The 19084-nt window shown below is 40.7% G+C and overlaps 1 protein-coding gene across 2 annotated transcripts in view; it reads left to right on the top strand.

Moving 5' to 3' along the window:
* Positions 1 to 479: 479 nt before the first annotated feature.
* ADAMTS16 (ADAM metallopeptidase with thrombospondin type 1 motif 16) overlaps positions 480 to 19084 on the top strand; it is a gene marked incomplete at its 5' end in the record, with an annotated part of 106521 nt that continues 87916 nt past the window's right edge. The window contains 3 exons of one of the 2 annotated variants that reach the window (XM_081090218.1): positions 480 to 554; positions 640 to 745; positions 8257 to 8582. In XM_081090218.1, coding sequence (XP_080946344.1) covers positions 495 to 554; positions 640 to 745; positions 8257 to 8582 — 492 coding nt within the window. The remainder of the gene's footprint in view (positions 555 to 639; positions 746 to 8256; positions 8583 to 19084) is intronic. The other variant, XM_081090217.1, reaches the window with a different exon arrangement.

Genomic DNA, 19084 nt, shown 5'->3' with positions numbered 1-19084 from the left:
TGTCTTCAATGCTCTCCTTCCCCACCCCTTTTTCCCCTGCCTCTTCCCTCCCCCTCTTTTCTGCCCTCCTGCCCTCCTCCTTCTCTCTCCGCTCCTCTCCAACTCCCCTTTCTCCCCCCTCTGCTCCCCTCCTCCGTCCTCTTCGCTTCTCCCTCCCCTCCCCGTCCTCTCCCGCCTTCCTTCCAACACCCTCCCCCATTCTCCCACGATGCGGGCGGGTGCTCCGCACCGCCCCCGCCGAGCCGCGGTCGCCACTCCGCCCCCCGCGCGGTGCGGAGCCGCAGTAAAAGCCCCTCGCGGGTGGCGGAGTCGCGGAGGGGAAGGCTCCTGCACTCCAGTCGGATCGGGTCCCGGGTGCCCACTTGCACGACACCCGACTGGGGACCATCCCGCGGTCCTGGACCCTTCCGAGCTCCCCCGCGTGAAGCCGTGCTTTCTCCCCTCGGGGTCCGCTGCTTGGGCGACGGGCGTGGGGCGCGCTGGGCGGTGAGGCCATGTGGGGCCCCGGCTGCGCGGCGCTCTGGGTGCTGCTGCTGGTGCAGGTGGGTGTGCAGGTGAGTCCCCGACGGCGGGGCAGGGTCCCCGCGGCTCCCCTCGCGCAGCCCCCAGTCTGACCGAGGTGTCGCCGCTGTTTTCCAGCAGGCACCTGCGTGCGCCTGGAGACCCCCAGCGGCCTCACCTGGGAGCCCGAGCAGCCGGCGTCCTCCAGGTCCTGCGGAGTGGCCCGCCGGCGTGAAAAAGGGCGGTAAGTCCGCGAGCGGGGTTCCAGTCTTTGCAGGGTAGCCGCTGGTGACGCCCTAACGCGCACGTTCATCACTTAGGAACTCTCCTAAGACACCTCTGCTTCCTATGAGGGAGCACCTGAGTCCACTCACCAAGATTTACGTTATATTTCCGTGTGAACCAGCAAGAACTCACCAGCGTTATTACCACAAACATCAGAGGGAAAGGCAAGGGGATATATTTTATTTTAAAAAATGACAGAGCCAAGGAGGAATCTAGAGGTTGTATGAATGTGCGCATCGAAGAATTTTTATAAAGAGCATATTACTCAATTCTCCACTCCGCCCCCCCCCCCCGCCCCGCCCTGCTGCACCTGATTTTTAACTTAAGCTCTATCCTAGACTCAGAACCCGAGGCAGAGGTAGTCATTTCTGCTCAGCACTCACCATCTTAATATCAAAGTTGGTGCTCTTCAAGAGCATAGTGTGGCATCATAAGCAATGTCCATATCCTGTTCCACCATCTGTCCTAAAAACAAAGCTGCCGCTTTTGCACTGCGTGGTTTTACTTCCACGGCTCAGAAGCAGCACTTCACAAACAGCACTGGGGAATTTCACATTTCCTGGGTGAATGGGAAAGCAGGTGTGGAACATCAGTGGCTAGATGGTTCTTATTTGAACCCAATCCATTGGGTATTATTCAATGTTAATACTTCATATCATTTCCAACAATGAACGGTCATCTTAAATGTGAAAGATGACTTTTAGAGGGAGAACAAGCTTTGATTATCACAATATAATTTCAGAAATTTTTGAAAATTAAAGAGGTAATAATTCAAAATACCTGAATGTAATTTCTTCACCATGATAAAATAATTTAATGTCTGCATTTACTGTTGAAATTGTCTCCTTCTGGCCCTGGACTGTGTGACTCAGTTGGTTGGAGCCTCCTCCCCATGCACCAAAACGTCGTAGGTCTGGTTCCTGGTCCCTGCACATACCGAGGTTCTGGGTTCAATCCCCAGTTGGGGCTCTATGGAAGGCAACCAATTGATGTCTCTCTCTCCTTCTCCCTGCCTCTCTCTCTCTCTCTCTCTCTCTCTCTCTCTCTCTCTCAAATCAATTAAAAAATATATCCTCGGGTAAGAATTATATTTTTTTAAATGACATCATCTCCTTCTGAACGAAGACATAAATCATATATAAAGTGATAAAACAGATGAATGTGGGAACAGAGGATCTTTTCCGGGACCACCAGAGGGCGCTAGATGTAAATGATAGAAAGATTTAAAGCTCAGTTTTCACTGTGTATTTAAAGCTTACCTACTTGGGGTTGCCCTAGTCGTCTTTGTTGTTTCTCTTACCATGCATTGTGCATATACTTATCCACATTAGAAGTTAATTGCACCCACACACACACTTAAAAAAATATTTTTGTAAAAACTTTAGTTTTCTAAAATTATGAAAATTCCTGAAGGTCTCGGGAGATTTTCAGAGTGCTTTATTAAGTTTCCTTTAAGATAAGGGTTTTATAGACAGTGAAACATGTATTTCCAGGAGGAGAAGCCAAAGCATCCCGCCTAAATGTGCTTTTCCAAACCCTGGGAGAATAGATCCCTGCGAGCTGGACTCCCTGCCGGCTGGCATGCAGCTCCAATCTGGTAGGCGTCACAGCCCAGATTGTCCATGACAGCCACTCACCTGGCTTGGCCAGAACCTGAAGGGGCAGGTGCAATCCATCATCAGTGAAGTCCAGCTTAGTGGACAAACCACCCTCATTCCTCATCTGCATTTGTTTTAGGTCTTTAATTATAATAGACTCAGCTGAGAGAGTGAGTGTCCAGGGGCGGCTTTCACAGAACCAGAGAAAGATTTTCTCCTCAGCAGTGTTACCTGTTTCCATGGAGAACAGCAGAGCTAGAGTACACGGTGTGTGATGCTGGGGTCAGTTTACTGTTGGAAATCCAGGCATCTGTTATGTAAGTTGAAATAACTCTTTTGGCCATAATGTTTGTTTAAAACATATTTCAAACTACACTGCAAGTTTTGCTGGCTGTATGAAATAATTATGCCTCCATACACTTTGAGGCGACAAAGGGTAACTAAATTGAGGTAAATTCTATTTTCAAATATTAGGAACACCCATTTTATTTTGGCTGATTTGGCATTGCTTTTCCTTATTACTGAATGATTTTTCCTACAAATTTGCCACTGTCATAAAAATTGTGGCTCCTCTTAGAGCAGGAACATATCACAGATTTGCTAACTTTTTAATTCTAGAGTAAGTTAAGCTCCTAGGAAGTTTTACAAGATCCTCAGAACTTTGTTTCATTGGGCATAATAGGTCTGTGTTTGTGCTCTGGAAATTTATATTGATTTACATTCGAGCATTCACATCACAGGAGGCAGGGCAATGTCCTTGAGGTTGGCCCAGGGGTGTAAATGTTTAACAAGAGGCTCTTTGGAGCTCTGATTTGGAACGTTTGCTGGTTAACATGGGGTCGTTACTCCCATCGTGGCAGATTTCAGGCTATCAATGTGACACCCCTAAACACAGAATGAGGAGACAGTGTGCAAAATCAGCTCTCTGCAGCTGGTCAGCTCAGCCCGAGTACACGCACAGATGGTCCACACCCCACGCCCTGCACCTGAAACCAGAGCAGTGGTCGGAAAACTGCGGCCCGTGAGCCACATGTGACTCTTGGCCCCTTGAGTGTGGCTCTTCCACAAAATACCTGCTCTTCCACAAAATACTGACTTCTGCGCATGGGCCACGAAGTTTCAATCGCACTGTATGTGCGCGCCCGCACGTGTTATTTTGTGGAAGAGCCACACTCAAGGGGCCAAAGAGCCGCGTGTGGCTTGTGAGCCGTGGTTTGCCCACCACGGGACCAGAGTCTTCCTAGGCTGGTTGCTGTGGTCAAAAACCTTTCGACATCAAGTAGTCCAGGGTACTGACTGAAGCAGCCATGTGTATTTTTCCTTCTTTAAAAAAAAAAACCTGATTAGGACCAAGATCTTATTTAAAGGATTCTCAAAGGTCAGGAATCACATTAAGTTTTTCTTGAAATCACAAACCAATAGATTGGGGATTATAATCTTAAAACATAAGATGAAAAGTCAGTTTAGAATTTTCAGTTTACTGCAATTATATATTAACTGCCTTCCAAATAATAATAACTGTATGGTGAGATTCTGTAGTTATTTTGTTCATTCATTGAATTCTTTAGCTATAACCTTTTTCAAATTGATTTACTTTTTATCCTTTTTATTGAATTTAGTGGGTGACACTGATTAACAAAATTATACAGGTTTCAGGTACACAATTCCACAACACATCATATGTACACTGTATTGCATGATCACCACCTCAAGTTAAGTCTCCTTCCATTACCATTTACCCTCCTATAACCTCCTCCACCTCCCATCACCACTCCTCCCCCCTCCCCCCCCGCAGGAATCACCGAAGTATTCTCCATGTCCATGAGTTTTTTCTTTCTCTGTTATTTTTCTTTTTTGTTCAATCCCTCCACCTCCCCCAGCCCCCTACACTCCCAGATAACTGTCAGTCTGCTTTCTATCTATGAGTCTACCTATGTTTATAAGGTTACTAAAGGCCCAGTGCATGAAAATCGTGCACTGGGGCGGGAGGGTGCCTCAGCCCTGCCTGCAACCTCTCGCAGTCCAGGAGCCCTCGGGAGATGTCCAACTGATGGCTTAGGCCCATTTCCCACAGGTAGCGGGCCTAAGCCATCAGTCGGACATCCTTAGCATTGCTGCGGAGGTGGGAGGGGCTCCTGTTGTGCCACAGCTTCTGGCTGCGCAGCACTCCCTCTGTGGGCATGCACTGATTACCAGGGCGCAGCTCCTGCTTTGAATGTCTGACTCTTGTGGTCAGTGCACATCATAGTGACTGGTTATTCCGCTGTTTGGTCGATTTGCATATTAGCCTTTTATTATATAGGATTTGCTTGTATAGCATCAGTAAGGTGGAGATACTATGTAACTGTCTGCTACTATGCTTCTCTTCTAAACTCCATGTTCAGTGATTTCACACCCTGGTAATCAAAATCAGCCATGGTGGGAGTATTTACACCAGAGAAATTGGAAAATTCTGCAAACCAGCCTGTTTTTCCCCCCCAGACAACTGGTTGTCACACATTTATCAGCACAACATCACATGTGTTTATGCAAAAGGGGCTTATCAGTCATCATTTTAAAAAATAGATAATATCTGCCATCCAAAATAAAGGTCATGAGAATATGGCTTATATCATCTGGAAACAATTTGATTTTTTTAAAATGGTAATCATCTTTTTACGTGCAATAAATTTGAGGGTTAGCCAATGTTTGGAGCAGTCCACATGCTTCTGTGCTCACTCCAGGGCCTCTGTTGCAATGGAGACAGGCTAGTGGTTACTGGATAGTACTCCCTGAGAGGTCCAGAGTGCAGGATGACAGGTGATAACTGTTCACGTCACACCAGCCTGTCCCCTTAGTCCAGAAATCCAGGAATGGGGAAGGCTGGTTGGCCATGCACTTTTCACTTCTGTTTTTCAGAATAGCTCAGGCTGTGATCATATACTTATGCCACACACACACAATCCTGACATGTTTTCCCTTTCTGCATACAATTTAACTGGGTTTGTTTTATTCTCTCGTTCTCCTAAAAATTATGAAAAGATTCCAATGTATTTTACCCCATGTGCCACAGTGCCCTGCTTTGACATATATTTCAATGGTTGGTTATCATGTTGTCTGCCCGAACCTGCTGCCTGTCTAATCTGCATCTTCTAGCCCATCTCATCCGTCACCCTCAAAGTGCCTGTTCATTTATACAGGGCCAGGCCTGTGGGCCCAGCAATGGGCCTAGAGGGGTCATACACCAAAGCTCTTGAGCAGAGGAAACAGAAACCTGGGGTCACAGAGACCACAGCCAAGGTCTCAGGTATTCTGCCTCTTGTTTAGATGGGCCCTCTGGCCTCAAACCCTCACCTGCCATGGGCTTCAGCACGGGCACTCCGTCCTTGGCTTCTCTGCCTTCCCATCCTTGGCTTCCTCTGCCTCTCCCAAACCTGAGGCATGTCTTTTCTGACCGTCCCTGGATGCCACCCTCTCTGTTCCATGTAACCACAGCTATCTGCCAGGACAGCACAGGGACATGTGGACAGTTCTGTTTGTGAATAAAACCTTCTTTTTCCAGAAAATAAATAATTATTCGAGTACTGTTCAGTTGTGACCAAATGCCACTTCTGTAGGGAGATGTTTTATTTTATCTTATGACTCCAAGAACTGTGTTCATCTCACATAAAGGCTGTATAGAGCCCCAGTTTTAAGCATCTAACAGAACAGCCTCCTAATGACATATATTGGTAATAAAAGAGGAAAATATATATATATATATATATATATATATATATATATATATATATATGACATTAGAGTCTGCATGAGAATATTAGTATCGGGGTCTCATTAGGCATGCAAGAGGTCTTTGAAGACTGCTCACCTCATTGCAGGGGTAGATCTTCCCATCCCTCTTTAGCGCTGCAGCCTAACATCTGTTTCAGGCCTGCTGGCATACTAAGCTGCTATTTTCTGATCATTAGAAAAAATATGGGGTAGGCAGCAGGCCCTCTTGGGAGGTGTGCAGGCCCATCACTAGCATGCAGATGGAGGCGCATATACCGTTGTTTAAATATCTGAAAGGTGTAAATCAAGCTAACACATCATTAACTAGTCAATTTTGACCCCAGCCTTGACAAATGCAGCTTCACGTGGTCTCAAAGCCCAGCTCCGAGTGTGGGGGATGGCCTCACAGGGAGAGCTGCCCCTGGCATGAAGCCACCCCTTCCTAGACAAAGACCTGTCCTGCTTGGGATAGCAACAACCTTTCCCAACCTTTGGAGAGCAGAGATGATATCATTAATGATGGTATTGAGAGAACAAATCCTGGCTATAAAATAAAAATAAGCAATTTTCTATAAGGGAGACACTTTTTGGAGAAGAAAATACAGTGTTTCCAGGAAGCCTCTTCCTGTACTTTTCACAGAGAAGAAGTGAATCAGGTGTACACGGAGTACAATTGTAAGGCTGTGATCGAAGCTCCGCAGACCTATATGGGTGCCCAGAAATCTGATAGCTCTTGGAATTTTCTTGACTTAAAAATCATTTATTTGAATTTGATTTTGGCTAAATACTGTCAATTCCAGTGGGAGTGGGAAGAAGAGTGTGGCACATGTCTTGGAAAGGCCCTGGAGTATGAAATAGGATCAGGCACTAAGAGCTCAGGCCAACTGGAGGGTCAACAGTGGCTTTCATTGGGAGCAAATACACAAATCAACATTTACAAATGTTCCCATCTGGGAAAACTGCAAGTGTGTATTCTACCTTTTCTCCTACATGTTCAGTGATTTAGTAACCAAATATCAAAAAATTAGCAGCAAAGAATGCCCATCATATTTGTCTTTTTAACTGTTGTCTGAAAACTTGACAACATGATTAAGCCAAAATTTCTTAGCACAATGAAGATGTTTGTAAAAGACTGAAATATATGACTAAAGAAATGTTTACTGCTATAAAAATTATAGTAAAATTATTAAATATAATAATCAAAGTCAATTTTTTAGTTTTACTCAGCCTACCATCTGTTTTCCCTTTGAAGTGTTACAGAATTCACTGGATTGGTTATAGGAACAGCAGTGACTTCCCTTTGAAAGGCCACTTTTAAAGTATTCCCCCATCTCTGATTTTTGTGCATTGTACAGTTGGGACTTGTGGATGGGTTGATATTGGAAATTGCTCCATCATTTTGTACTGAGTGAACGTGTCATCTGGTAATAGGTTACATTTGAAAACTTTTGTACTCTGTTTTTTGTTGTTGTTAGCTATTTCTTTTTTTTATCTTTAATTTCTTTACTGATTAAGGTATTACAAATATGTCCTCATCCCCCCATTAACCCCTAACCACACCCCCCCACACACACACTCATGCTCTCATCCCCCTGTTGTCTGTGTCCATTGGTTTGGCTTATATGTATGCATACAAGTCCTTTGGTTGATCTCTCCCCCTTACCCCCACCCTCCCCTACTTTCCCTCTGGGGATTGACAGTCTGATCGCTGCTTCTCTGTCTCTGGATCTGTCCCTGTTCATCAGTCTATGTTGTTCTCTATATTCTACAAATGAGTGACATCATGCTGTATTTATCTTTCTCTGACTGGCTTACTTCACTTAGCATAATGCTCTCCAGTTCCATCCATGCTGTTGCAAATGGCAAGAATTCCTTCTTTTTTACTGCAGCGTAGTATTCCATCGTGTAGATATACCACAGTTTTTTAATCCACTCATCTGCTGATGGGTACTTAGGCTGTTTCCAAATCTTAGCTATGGTGAATTGTGCTGCTATGAACATAGGGGTGCATATATCCTTTCTGATTGGTGTTTCTAGCTTCTTGGGGTATATTCCTAGAAGTGGGATCACTGGGTCAAATGTATTGTTTTTGAGAATTCTGAAATTACTCTTCTACTTTCAGAATATGACCTGGTGTCTCCCTATGAGGTCGACTACAGTGGCAACTACGTGTCCCACGAAATCGCACACCCTCAGAGGAGGAAAAGGGCACTGGCCCAGCCTGGAGTGGACTCTCTTCACCTGCGACTGAAAGGCTCCAGGCATGACTTCCACATGGAATTGAAGACATCCAGCCATCTGGTGGCTCCTGGATTCATCGTACAGACACTGGGAAAGGGCGGCATTAAGTCAGTGCAGGCTTTCCCACCTGAGGATTTCTGTTTTTATCAAGGCTCCATACGATCCCACAAAAATTCCTCAGTGGCTCTTTCAACCTGTAAAGGTTTGGTAAGTATAGCTCTTGCTACCTGCAATGAGATGGTGGGAACAGTGATGTGTGAAAGAGGAAAGGTGACCCATTTCCCTTTAAATATTTGAGCTCTATCTTCTGTTATTGCAGTGAAGACTTCTTTGGTCTTAAAAGCTGGAGAAAATTGCCAAATAATCAGTTTAAAATATGTCATGCTGCCTTCTTTGGCCCATTTGAAAATAGCACACACATGTCTAGCCTTTTGTTGCCTCTGCTGTTCTAGAATAATAGTGGGAAAGCACTGCACCTTGAAAACTGTGCCTACAAATTTATGGCCACCTCTAAAGGCATTGACATTTTAGAAGATGGCTGCACTCTAACTGCTGGTCCATTATTAGTGTCCTAATTTTTAATAGAATGCAGTACTCAGCTGATTGGCCATGGCAATTATTTGATCAGTTGCCCTCGGGCCTAAACTGGCAATTGGACATCCCTCTCGCAATCTGGGACCGCTGGCTCCTAACCACTCACCTGCCTGCCTGCCTGATCGCCCTTAACTGCCTTCCCCTGCCGGCCTGATCTCACCCCTAACTGCTCTCCCCTGTCGGTCTGATCACCCCTAACTGCCTCTGCCTGCCTGATCACTCCTAACTGCCCCCCCCCAACCCCTGCCAGCCTGATCTCGCTCCCAACTGCCCTCCCCTGCTGGCCTTATCTCACTCCCAACTGCTCTCCCCTGCAGGCCTGATTTCACCCCCAACTGCCCTCCCCTGCTGGCCTGATCACCCCTAACTGCCTCTGCCTCGGCCCCTACAACCATGGCTTTGTCCAGAACAAAGTTGGATGTCCAGAAGATGGTTGGTTGACCTGGTCTAATTAGCATATTACCCTTTTATTAGTATATATAACATGCTTGCAAACTTGGGTGTTCATTTCAAATGGGTTGATGAATTCATGGCAGGGCATTGCTGATCTTATCAGACTGATGATTCTATTGGTGCATCCCCCATTTTCTTAATATCAGAATGAGACATTATGCATCATTTAGGTGTTTCATGTGGTCCCCTTTACTGGGACTCCTAGAGTGAGGGTCATCTGGGCAAGTTGAGAAGATACTGACCTTCAGGCTGACCTAAGCTGAAATATTAATGGTTTCTCTTTGACTTTCCTTGAAATGTCTTAATATTTTTAGGAAAGAAAATATTATTAGATTCTTTAGCATAAGTTAATCAGTGACACACACAGAGTTATAACTTAGAGTGAAAATGTGTGGTCCAAATGCCTTAAGGCAGGGGTCCTCAAACTTTTTAAACAGGGGGCCAGTTCACTGTTCCTCAGACTGTTGGAGGGCCAGACTATAGTTTAAAAAAAAAACTATGAACAAATTCCTATGCACACTGCACATATCTTATTTTGAAGTAAAAAAACAAAACGGGAACAAATACAATATTTGTATTTGCATGTGGCTCACGGGCTGTAGTTTGAGGACCCCTGACTTAAGGTCTTGACTATATTAAAGGTTTGGAAAACAGGTTTTTGAACGTTTATTACATATCTAGAAAGTGCTTTAAGTCTGCCTTGAATTTATTTTCCTTTCTTGAAAAGGGGAAATCAGACTCTATATATCAGAAGAATTTTGTGTATGTATGTGAATAGTGGGTGCTGAAAGAGCATTCATAACCAACTTCTTAAATACTGAATATTTGTAGATGCTAAATCCTGTTAATATTTTTAAAAAAATATTAACTTCTACTTTTTAGGGGAATTTGGTATGGGTTGGTCTCATGTCCCCTTTCATTTGTAAAAGGCTTTTGGTTTGAGAATGGATACAGTAGGAAGTGGCCAAGGATAGGGTGGTGGTTATTTGGCAAACTTGTTAAGAATGAAGAGAGTGTGGCTGATTTCTTACATGCTTTTCCAAGAAAAATAGATCATAATTACTGGGCTAACCTCTTCACATAATGCACTAAAGGAAGATAACTCTTCCTTGGCTTTCTTCAACAAAGGTTCAGACCAGAAATGGAAGCCATCTGTGTGGTAGGGAGATGCGCCATGCCCTTTAGAGCTCAGTATGATTGGATTCCTTTGCAGAGATTGGGCAAGGCGTTCCCAATAACACAGCAGGGGTGCAGGCTCATTGGCTCTAGGGTCTCTGTGAGACCATCCTCTCCCAGGACCTCTGAGCTGTGCCTGGAGTCTATCCCATGAATCGCCTTAGCTGGCAGCAGGTTGAGATTTCTGCCTCTCTTTGAACTCATTGAGAGTTAACAGTGAAAGTTGTAAATCGCAATTACATGAAAGATAAAGAATTGAAAAATAGGAAAAAAGCCTCTTCTGGATAATAAACACTGGAATTTAATATTTTGGTCACTAGAATAGAAATCTGTATGATTTCACCATTAATCTTCCAAATACATTAATTCCGACTTCACTGACACTTTGTCTGTAGATGGCCATTACAAACATGACCTCAAATAGACTTTCGAGTGTGAGGTTCAGGGGATTTTGCCATATGATAAGACAAATCAAAGTCATATTTCAGGAAGAAAAGGGGAGGATAAAGAAGTCCTCTCTCTCTAGCCAGATTTAAAAAAATAAAAAATGTTGAATGGGAATGTCCCTCGTGTGGCTGCCAAGTCTGTTATCTGTTTTCTGATTGATGGTTACTCAGCCCTCATCTTCCAAATCTGTTAACATGTAAAGAAAGCTAGCATGTGTTTTAAGTTAGATGATGGGTCTTTTTTGTTGTTGTTGTTGTTCTTGGTTCTTTCAGATTCTAATCAAGTTCCAGGTAGATCTCAGTTAAGTGTTTATTTGTTTGTTTGTTTATTTTAACAGGGTTTCTAGTTGACCCAGCCATCTTATGGGAGTCTAGAGCCAGTAGAATTCTCTTTTATCTGCTTTGCTGTAGCTAAACACACCTTTGTAGATCCTAGTGGAGACCTCTTTGGAAATAAGATCCCTGATTATGGGAAATAACCAATAGTCCATTCTTCTGATTTCATCTGTAGTATGGAACTATTTATTACCTTTAAGTGAATAGATATTGTTTAAATAAGAGTTTAATATGTTGTATCATTCAACTTAAAAAACTGGTTTACAATTAGCAATTTCCAAACTGATAAATAGTTTTTCCTCTGGTCATCAGATACGGAGTTTGGGAACATACTGCTATAGTCCTCTAATAAGTGATTTGAGGAACAATGTGGAATATGTTTGGCTGTTGTGAGTAATGCTGCTATGAACATTTATTTACAAGTTTTTGTGCAGATATATGTTTCATTTCTCTTGGGTTTATACCTAAGGATATAATTACTGGGTCATATGGAAATTCTATGTTGAACATTTTGAGGAATGCCAAACTGCTCTTTACAGTAGCTGTACCATTTTGCATCTCCCCCAGCAATGTACAAGGATTCTAATTTCTGCCCATTTTGGCCAATTTTTGTAGTCCATCTTTTTTATCATAGCTGTCTTAGTGAGTATAAAGTGGTATCTCATTGTGGTTTTGATTTACATGATAGAGAGTATTGGTTGACAGAATTGTTGTTGTATTTGGGGTGTTTTTCCCCCAGTACTTTGGATATGTCATCTTACTGCCTTCCGGATCCCATTGTTTCTAATTATAAGTCAGCTGTTTGTCTCACTGTAGTTTTTATGTTGCTATTTCAAGATTTTCTCTTTGTATTTCAGCATTTTTTACTATGATATATATATATTGATATGGGCGTCTCTGTGTTTATTCTTTGGCACTCCCATTATGCATATGTTGGTGTGCTAATATTTCCAACATTTCTCTGAAGCTCCATTTATTTTACTACATTATTTTTTTCTGTCTTCAGATTGCATAATCTTCATAGATTTATCTTCAGGTGTCCTCATTCTCTGCTGGCAGTTCAAATATATTGCTAAGTTTCTGTAGTAAGTTTTCAACTTAAATATTGTACCATTCAACTCCATAATAATATCAAGCTCTTGGCACAAATCTGAATGAACTTTAGTTCCTCTTGCATAAATCATATTGTTTGTTATGGCATTAATACATAGAATACATATCACTTCTCCTAATATGTAATTATTCACGTTTTTAACAATTTTGGAATACTTGTAAATGCCACATTTCTCAGGTCTCTTTAAGAATTTCCTCACTTGGTTGGAGACTTACTTTGGACCCTGGTTTGAATTATACAAGGTTTTATTTCCAGCCACAAACCCCAGGGATTCTCTGGAAACTTTAGTCATTGAGAGTTTCTCTAAAGCACCCAATAAATCCTAGGAAACTATCTGAAATATTGCCAAAATTTCAACTGATGCTGAAAAATGTTCATGAGTTAGAAAAATAAAATGGGAGTACAAAGAAAGAATCAACATGAAGATTTTCAGAGGAGATAATATGAATTTTAAAAGAAACGTGTCACTATCTGAAAAGGCTGGTGATAGTAAACCCAGTGGAAAATATCTCACTCTGGGAAGACATGTGAGAGAGCTATAGAAAAAGTAAAGTTTTTAGGTAAAGTATGACCAAAATTTGTGGATATTAGGAAACATAAAAAGTGAGTGTGGAGAACTGAATGAAAATACTTGATAATTCAATAAATTTCTGCTAATTAAGAAAAATATAGTTAGAAATTTGAAATTTATAAAAATGAATTTATTAATCACTAGAAATAGATCGAAGGAACATTTTATAAGATAAACTTTTATACTTGAAAGGACCAAATATTTTTCCAATAGCTTACCATTAGTTGTAAACAAAAATTAGAAAAAATTAATTATAAAACTTATGGTTTTGTTCCACTTTCCTTATAGATAGGAAGTATAATGGAAATGATTAAAAGTCTATAGGAAGAAGACAGGAAGTCCACAGGGGCAGACAGGAAGTCCAGAGGGGGTCGACAGGATGTCTACAAGTAACCAAAAGGAAATCCACAGGAAACAGGGAACAGGCAGAAAGTTTATAGGGATCAGACAAGAAGTTCGCTGTGGGCAGACAGGAAGTTCACAAGGAGACGGTAGGAAATTTATAGGGAGAAGACAAGAAGTCTATTGGTATAGTTAATTGACAGTAAATGGATGTATCCAATATGGCATTCACTGTCAATATATAAAGAAGTTACCAGAGAGATGCCCCAGTGAAGGTTGAAAAGCAGAGTTCTGATCTTGTCATTATCCTTCTCAATATGCTCCCATTATACTCAGAGTAAACCCCTACATCCTCATTATGGCTGACTATGGAGGTTTGCCCTTACCTATATCTCCAGTCTAATAAGGAAAACTCTCTAGATTGAAGCAGCACCAACTTATTTCTTTCCAAATAAGGCTGAACTCCTCACCCTCTCTGGGCCTTAGAAAATGCTGTTCTCACTGCCTGGAGCACAATTCCCTCCCCTCTTCAACTGGCTAAAGGTCTCAATTGGAAAATTACTCCTGGGAGTCATATTTCTCTTCTAAGCCAGGGTAGGTTCCAATGTAATACATTCATGACTCACCTTGGTTTTCTCCTTGAAAGGAATTATAATTTAATCCTTATTTTGGTTACTAGATCAGTATTTACCCCCTATAATATACAGTGAGCGCCTAAGGGCAGCTCCATAACCTCAATGAATGATCCCTTCGACCATCAGCACATAACAATATTCCTTGCCCATGGAAGTAACTGAATGGATGGTAGAAGGAAGAGGGGTTGGATGACTGGATGATTGGATAAAATTTGGAATTTATAAAAATGAATTTATTAATCACTAGAAATAGATCAAAGGAACATTTTATAAGATAAACTTTTATACTTGAAAGGATCAAATATTCTTCCAATAGCTTACCATTAGTTGGAAACAAAAATTAGAAAAAATTAATTATAAAACTTATGGTTTTGTTCCACTTTCCTTATAAATAGGAAGTATAATGGAGATGAATGGATGGATAGATAAAAGGTTGTAGTTTCAAATTCTAGTTTCATTAATGCTGGAGAGAATCCCTGTATCCAGACAGAGGGTGCAGTGATTGTAAATAGCCATGTCTAGAAATGGTGCTGTGTAAATTGTGTTCGGAAAGCATGCGTTTCCTAGGCAACCACCACACAGACCCAAGCCAGTCTGTTGAGGCCTTGGGAGCATATTTACACAGCTCAAGTGCTCTTCACATTAGCATGATCTCAGGAAAGGCCGTCTGCAAGTGAGTACTTTTCCAGTCATAACCCCGTAAGCAATTTTCTTCAAAGGGTAGCTGGAATCTCTAAACAAAATTCTAAATAGCAAATGTTGCAATGAGAGGTTATGATGCGATTTATGTAGAGTGTGTTTCAAGAAACTAACTGGCATTTTTTCATTGCTTAGCCTCTTATACCTTAGTGTGTGCTCAGATACATTGTCTCCATTTCTTGGACATATTTCTTGATTCTCAAGCATATGACAAGGGTGGGTTGTCTATTGCACATTCAGATTTCTGAGAAATGGCATTCTTACCACCCCAAATCCTTCACAAAAGGTGATGAAGCAAATTTATTCTGTGTTAACTTTCAGAGATAAAAGGTGTCACTTATTATAAACTAAGAAAAATAATACATATTTATTGTATTAAGATAAACATATTAAGCAATTGTTTTATCAAAATCCAGAACCAACTTAGTCAACAAGCATTTTGGAGCACCTAAAATTTGAAGGCTGTGGTAGTTACCCTGAGAAATAAAAGAACAGACATACATGAACTCTTTTTATGCAAAAAAGGTGCCTAGATATACATTCAAACAAGAAACAGAATAAAATGACTTCTTAAAATAAGCAAATGGGAAATATAATGGGAGAAAAATGGCCTTTAGACAAATCAAATTTCTCTCACTAGCCAAGTGGCTCATGTGCAGTCCAGTTTTCTTAATTTGTAAATAACACTGGCCTCATATAGTTGCATGAGCATTAAATGAGACTATAGATATATATTTTAAAAGCCCTTTGCACAATGCTTGGTGCATACTACGGGCTGAGCAAGTATTTGTTCTCTTCCTCCTACCCCCATTATTAAACTATGTAATTTGGATTAAAATCTAATTAGAGAATAACTGTGCATGTTGTAATACAAGCAAGTTCAACTAAAGTTAAAGAACCAAGAGATGGAGTTATACTGACCTTCAGGGAAGCCACACAGATGAGGTGGGGAAAGGATTAGACCATATTTTGGTTACAATAGAAACCTTTAGGTGATTTCTTGAAAGCACATTAGGATGATAAAAAGACATATCATTTGAGCAAGCAATTTAAAATGCAAGAGCATTGTTTATGCAATTCTTAGAACCGTTGCTTATGGCCACGTGGTTGATAGAAAATTTTCTATTCCCAACACCTGGGAGATTATTCTGTGCTTAGTGAGGTACCATAAATGAGGGAAGTGCCCAGAACAGCTGACATTTTGACTTTGTATTCCCCCTGCAGCAGCCAAAGGAGCTATAAACCTTGTTTTATGTGCATAGATTATCTCTAACTGCAGATTGGGAGTCTTGACTATTCCCTTAGCAGGTCATCATTAGGTAATAAAACAAAAAGTGATGTATTGCAGAATAATTAAGCCAAAAGAGAAGCTAGGATGTTTTATATCACAGTTCTGTTTCTGGTTGAGATGTACAAGTATGTGTAGAAGATTTGGGAGACTAAATATTAGATGTTGCAATATGCAAGGGCTGTGCCGTGTAAGTGTGCCATATGTAGAAACATAAGTCATTAATGTTCCTTAAGAAGGTCTATAATATAAGGCAGTCTTTTATTCACTATTCAGTATCATTACTATTAATTTTGGCTGTTGCTTTGATGCATACTGTAATTATATGTTTACTGCTTGAAAACTTTTTTTGGATCTAATTGCAATCATAATTTCTTACCTCTGCCTCTAATAATCCAATATGTTGTCTTTCAGGAGTAGTTTATGAGTTTATACATTTAAATAAAGTTGAGCTCACTAACCCCCACCACTTTTAAGTTTCTTGTTATTAAATCTCTGAAAAGATATAATAATACATGTGTCATACCCTCCTCCAGTGGAGGAAGGACTAGATCCACTTGGTTTATTAAATTTTTTGAAGAAATACTAACACCCACGTATTTGAGGTGGGAACAAGTCTAAAGTCTCAGAATGACTGCAACCCAGACTGTGGTCAGTGCAATGACTTTATGGGAAACAAGTGTTTTCTCTAAAATTGGGTTCCAAATTCAGACTGGATCATGCAAAATTTTACATTTACTTAGAATAATGGATGCACTCCTTACTTAAACTAAGCAAACACAGCTTCACCTCAGGCCTGAGTCACACATGTGCACTAGTAGCTGAAAGAAGGCAAATACAGCTTTTAGCCTCACCAGAATGGCCAACTGCTCCTGGATGACTGTCCCTATTTGTAAAGGGGACATACAGTGTTTAAAATGACCTGTGTACTTATGTCTTAAAATATGATGTAAATTAGTGAGAATAATTTGACAGTCTCACAGATTGCAATTTAAATGTAAAAATGTCCTAAGAACTTGTAACTTTATATTATTGAATGGCAGTCCTCGATTACATATATACCCAATAATTACATATCTTATTGTATATGTATGCTATAATAAAAGTATTACTATATACACTGTAATCAGGCGTTAACATCCATTCTAGCCAATATCCTTACCCAACTATTAAGGCCAACCATATTAATTACATGTTGACATTGTATCATGTTCTATTTTATAGTTTGCAAGTTAATCATCTCATTTGGCAATTATTCACAGTTTAGATTTCACCCTCATCTCATGCAATTTAAAATTGATTCGATTTGGAAACTTCCAAGATGTCTCTTTTGTTTGATCTTAGTTTCAAAGTCAACCCCAACCAACTTGCTTCTCTGATTTCAGCCCTTTCATCTACCCTTGGTCAAAGGTGTGACCAGCTTCAGGCTCTGACATACGATGCAGTGGCCATGACATGGCTGTTGCACACACAATGCACATGTGCATAAAGTTGTAGAGTAAGCATAATAGGTAATTTATTCTTTTATATTTGGCTAGACATAGAGACAAAGATGCATGAGGGGAGTCTGTTTGTCACTGCCATGATTTTAGTTGGATCCTGTATGGAGAGTTTCTTTTATGATGAGTTAACTTCCCAAATTCCTATAGTGCTTTGATTCACTTTCCTTTCACATATTCTTTCTACTGTTTTTTATGTCAATAATCTCACAGCACACATTTATACTCTTGCACAGAAAGGTAGCCTGTGATAATATTTTTCTGTCATAAGAAAAGTAAACACATCCTTAAGGCTTTGACATGCTTCAATTATGGTGGTTCTTTGGAAATGGTGGTTCCTCTGTTTATTGTAACCAGACAATGAGGAGGATTGTGATGGTTTCACACAAAGGTTGTTTATCTCACCTACCCATCGCTTTTCTCCAACACCTAAACCAGAGCCTTGGGGAAAAATTCTTAACCTAAAACTGATCTAATGCTTAGTGGACTCAAGTAATTGGAGTCAAAACTGTTCCAATGCTTAATGTACTCAATGTGTCATTATTTTGAAAAGACTTAGTTGCAATCTAGTCCATGTTTAGTTGTTACAAAACAAATATACATGGTGAATTCTGCTTCTTTATTATAGGATGATATATGTTAAAGTATGTGTTAGTGATGCAATTTGAATGATTTCAAGAAATATGATAATACACCCATTATAAATGATGAACGTTGATATTAAAATGAGCACTTACTGTATGCCAGGCTGGGCATTTTTGTAAGCAAATTAATTGCATGCATTACTATTGCATTTCATTCTATTAGCAATACTAGAAGAGGTTCTGTTCCCATTATGTACAAAAGGAATCTGAGGATCAGGCAGATTATGTAGCCTGCCAAAAGCTGCCATCTAACAAGGGACAGAGTTCAGATTCCAAGGCAAATCTATTGGTTCTCAGAACAAATGATGAGCTTTCCACACAGCACCCATGTCTCCTTCCAGGGCAATTCGCCATCTGTACCCTTGTGTATCCTTGGAATCTAATTGATTGGTTGGACAACATTGGATCTTGTCAGTAAAAAAACAACAACAGAAAACTTAGATGTACAAAACCTGCGCTTTTAATCACTTTGATGCTTGCGAGGGGAACAACTGTGCAATAATTGAGTACCACCTCACTCAGAAAACTGATTCCTCCAGAAAATTTGTAGGTGAGGGCTTTTATAGCTCTGTGTTTATAGCTCTAATGGTTATCAACTCACATGATTATAAAATTTGGTGACAAAAGACCAGAAAGAGAGGACAAGACAGAGAACATATGTTTAAAACATTTTAAAAAACATATTTAATCCAACACTAATCAAGGAAGGCTATATAAATTTCCCATTGAAATAACGGTGGGTCCCTCTAATTCACCCTAATTCTCACTAGCAGACACTGTGCCTTCCTAATGGATAAGACAACAGTGTTTACAACAGCATTACTCCCTTTCATATGGCTGAGTCAGAAATGGATGTGAGAATTGGCAGAAAGGCAACTTCAGAGAGCATTGTGATCTTAGCCATCATTGGCT

Source organism: Myotis nattereri (assembly GCF_964212035.1).
Source record: "Myotis nattereri genome assembly, chromosome: 4".
In the NCBI taxonomy this organism is placed as follows: domain Eukaryota; kingdom Metazoa; phylum Chordata; class Mammalia; order Chiroptera; family Vespertilionidae; genus Myotis; species Myotis nattereri.
This window is presented reverse-complemented; position numbering and strand designations above follow the sequence as displayed.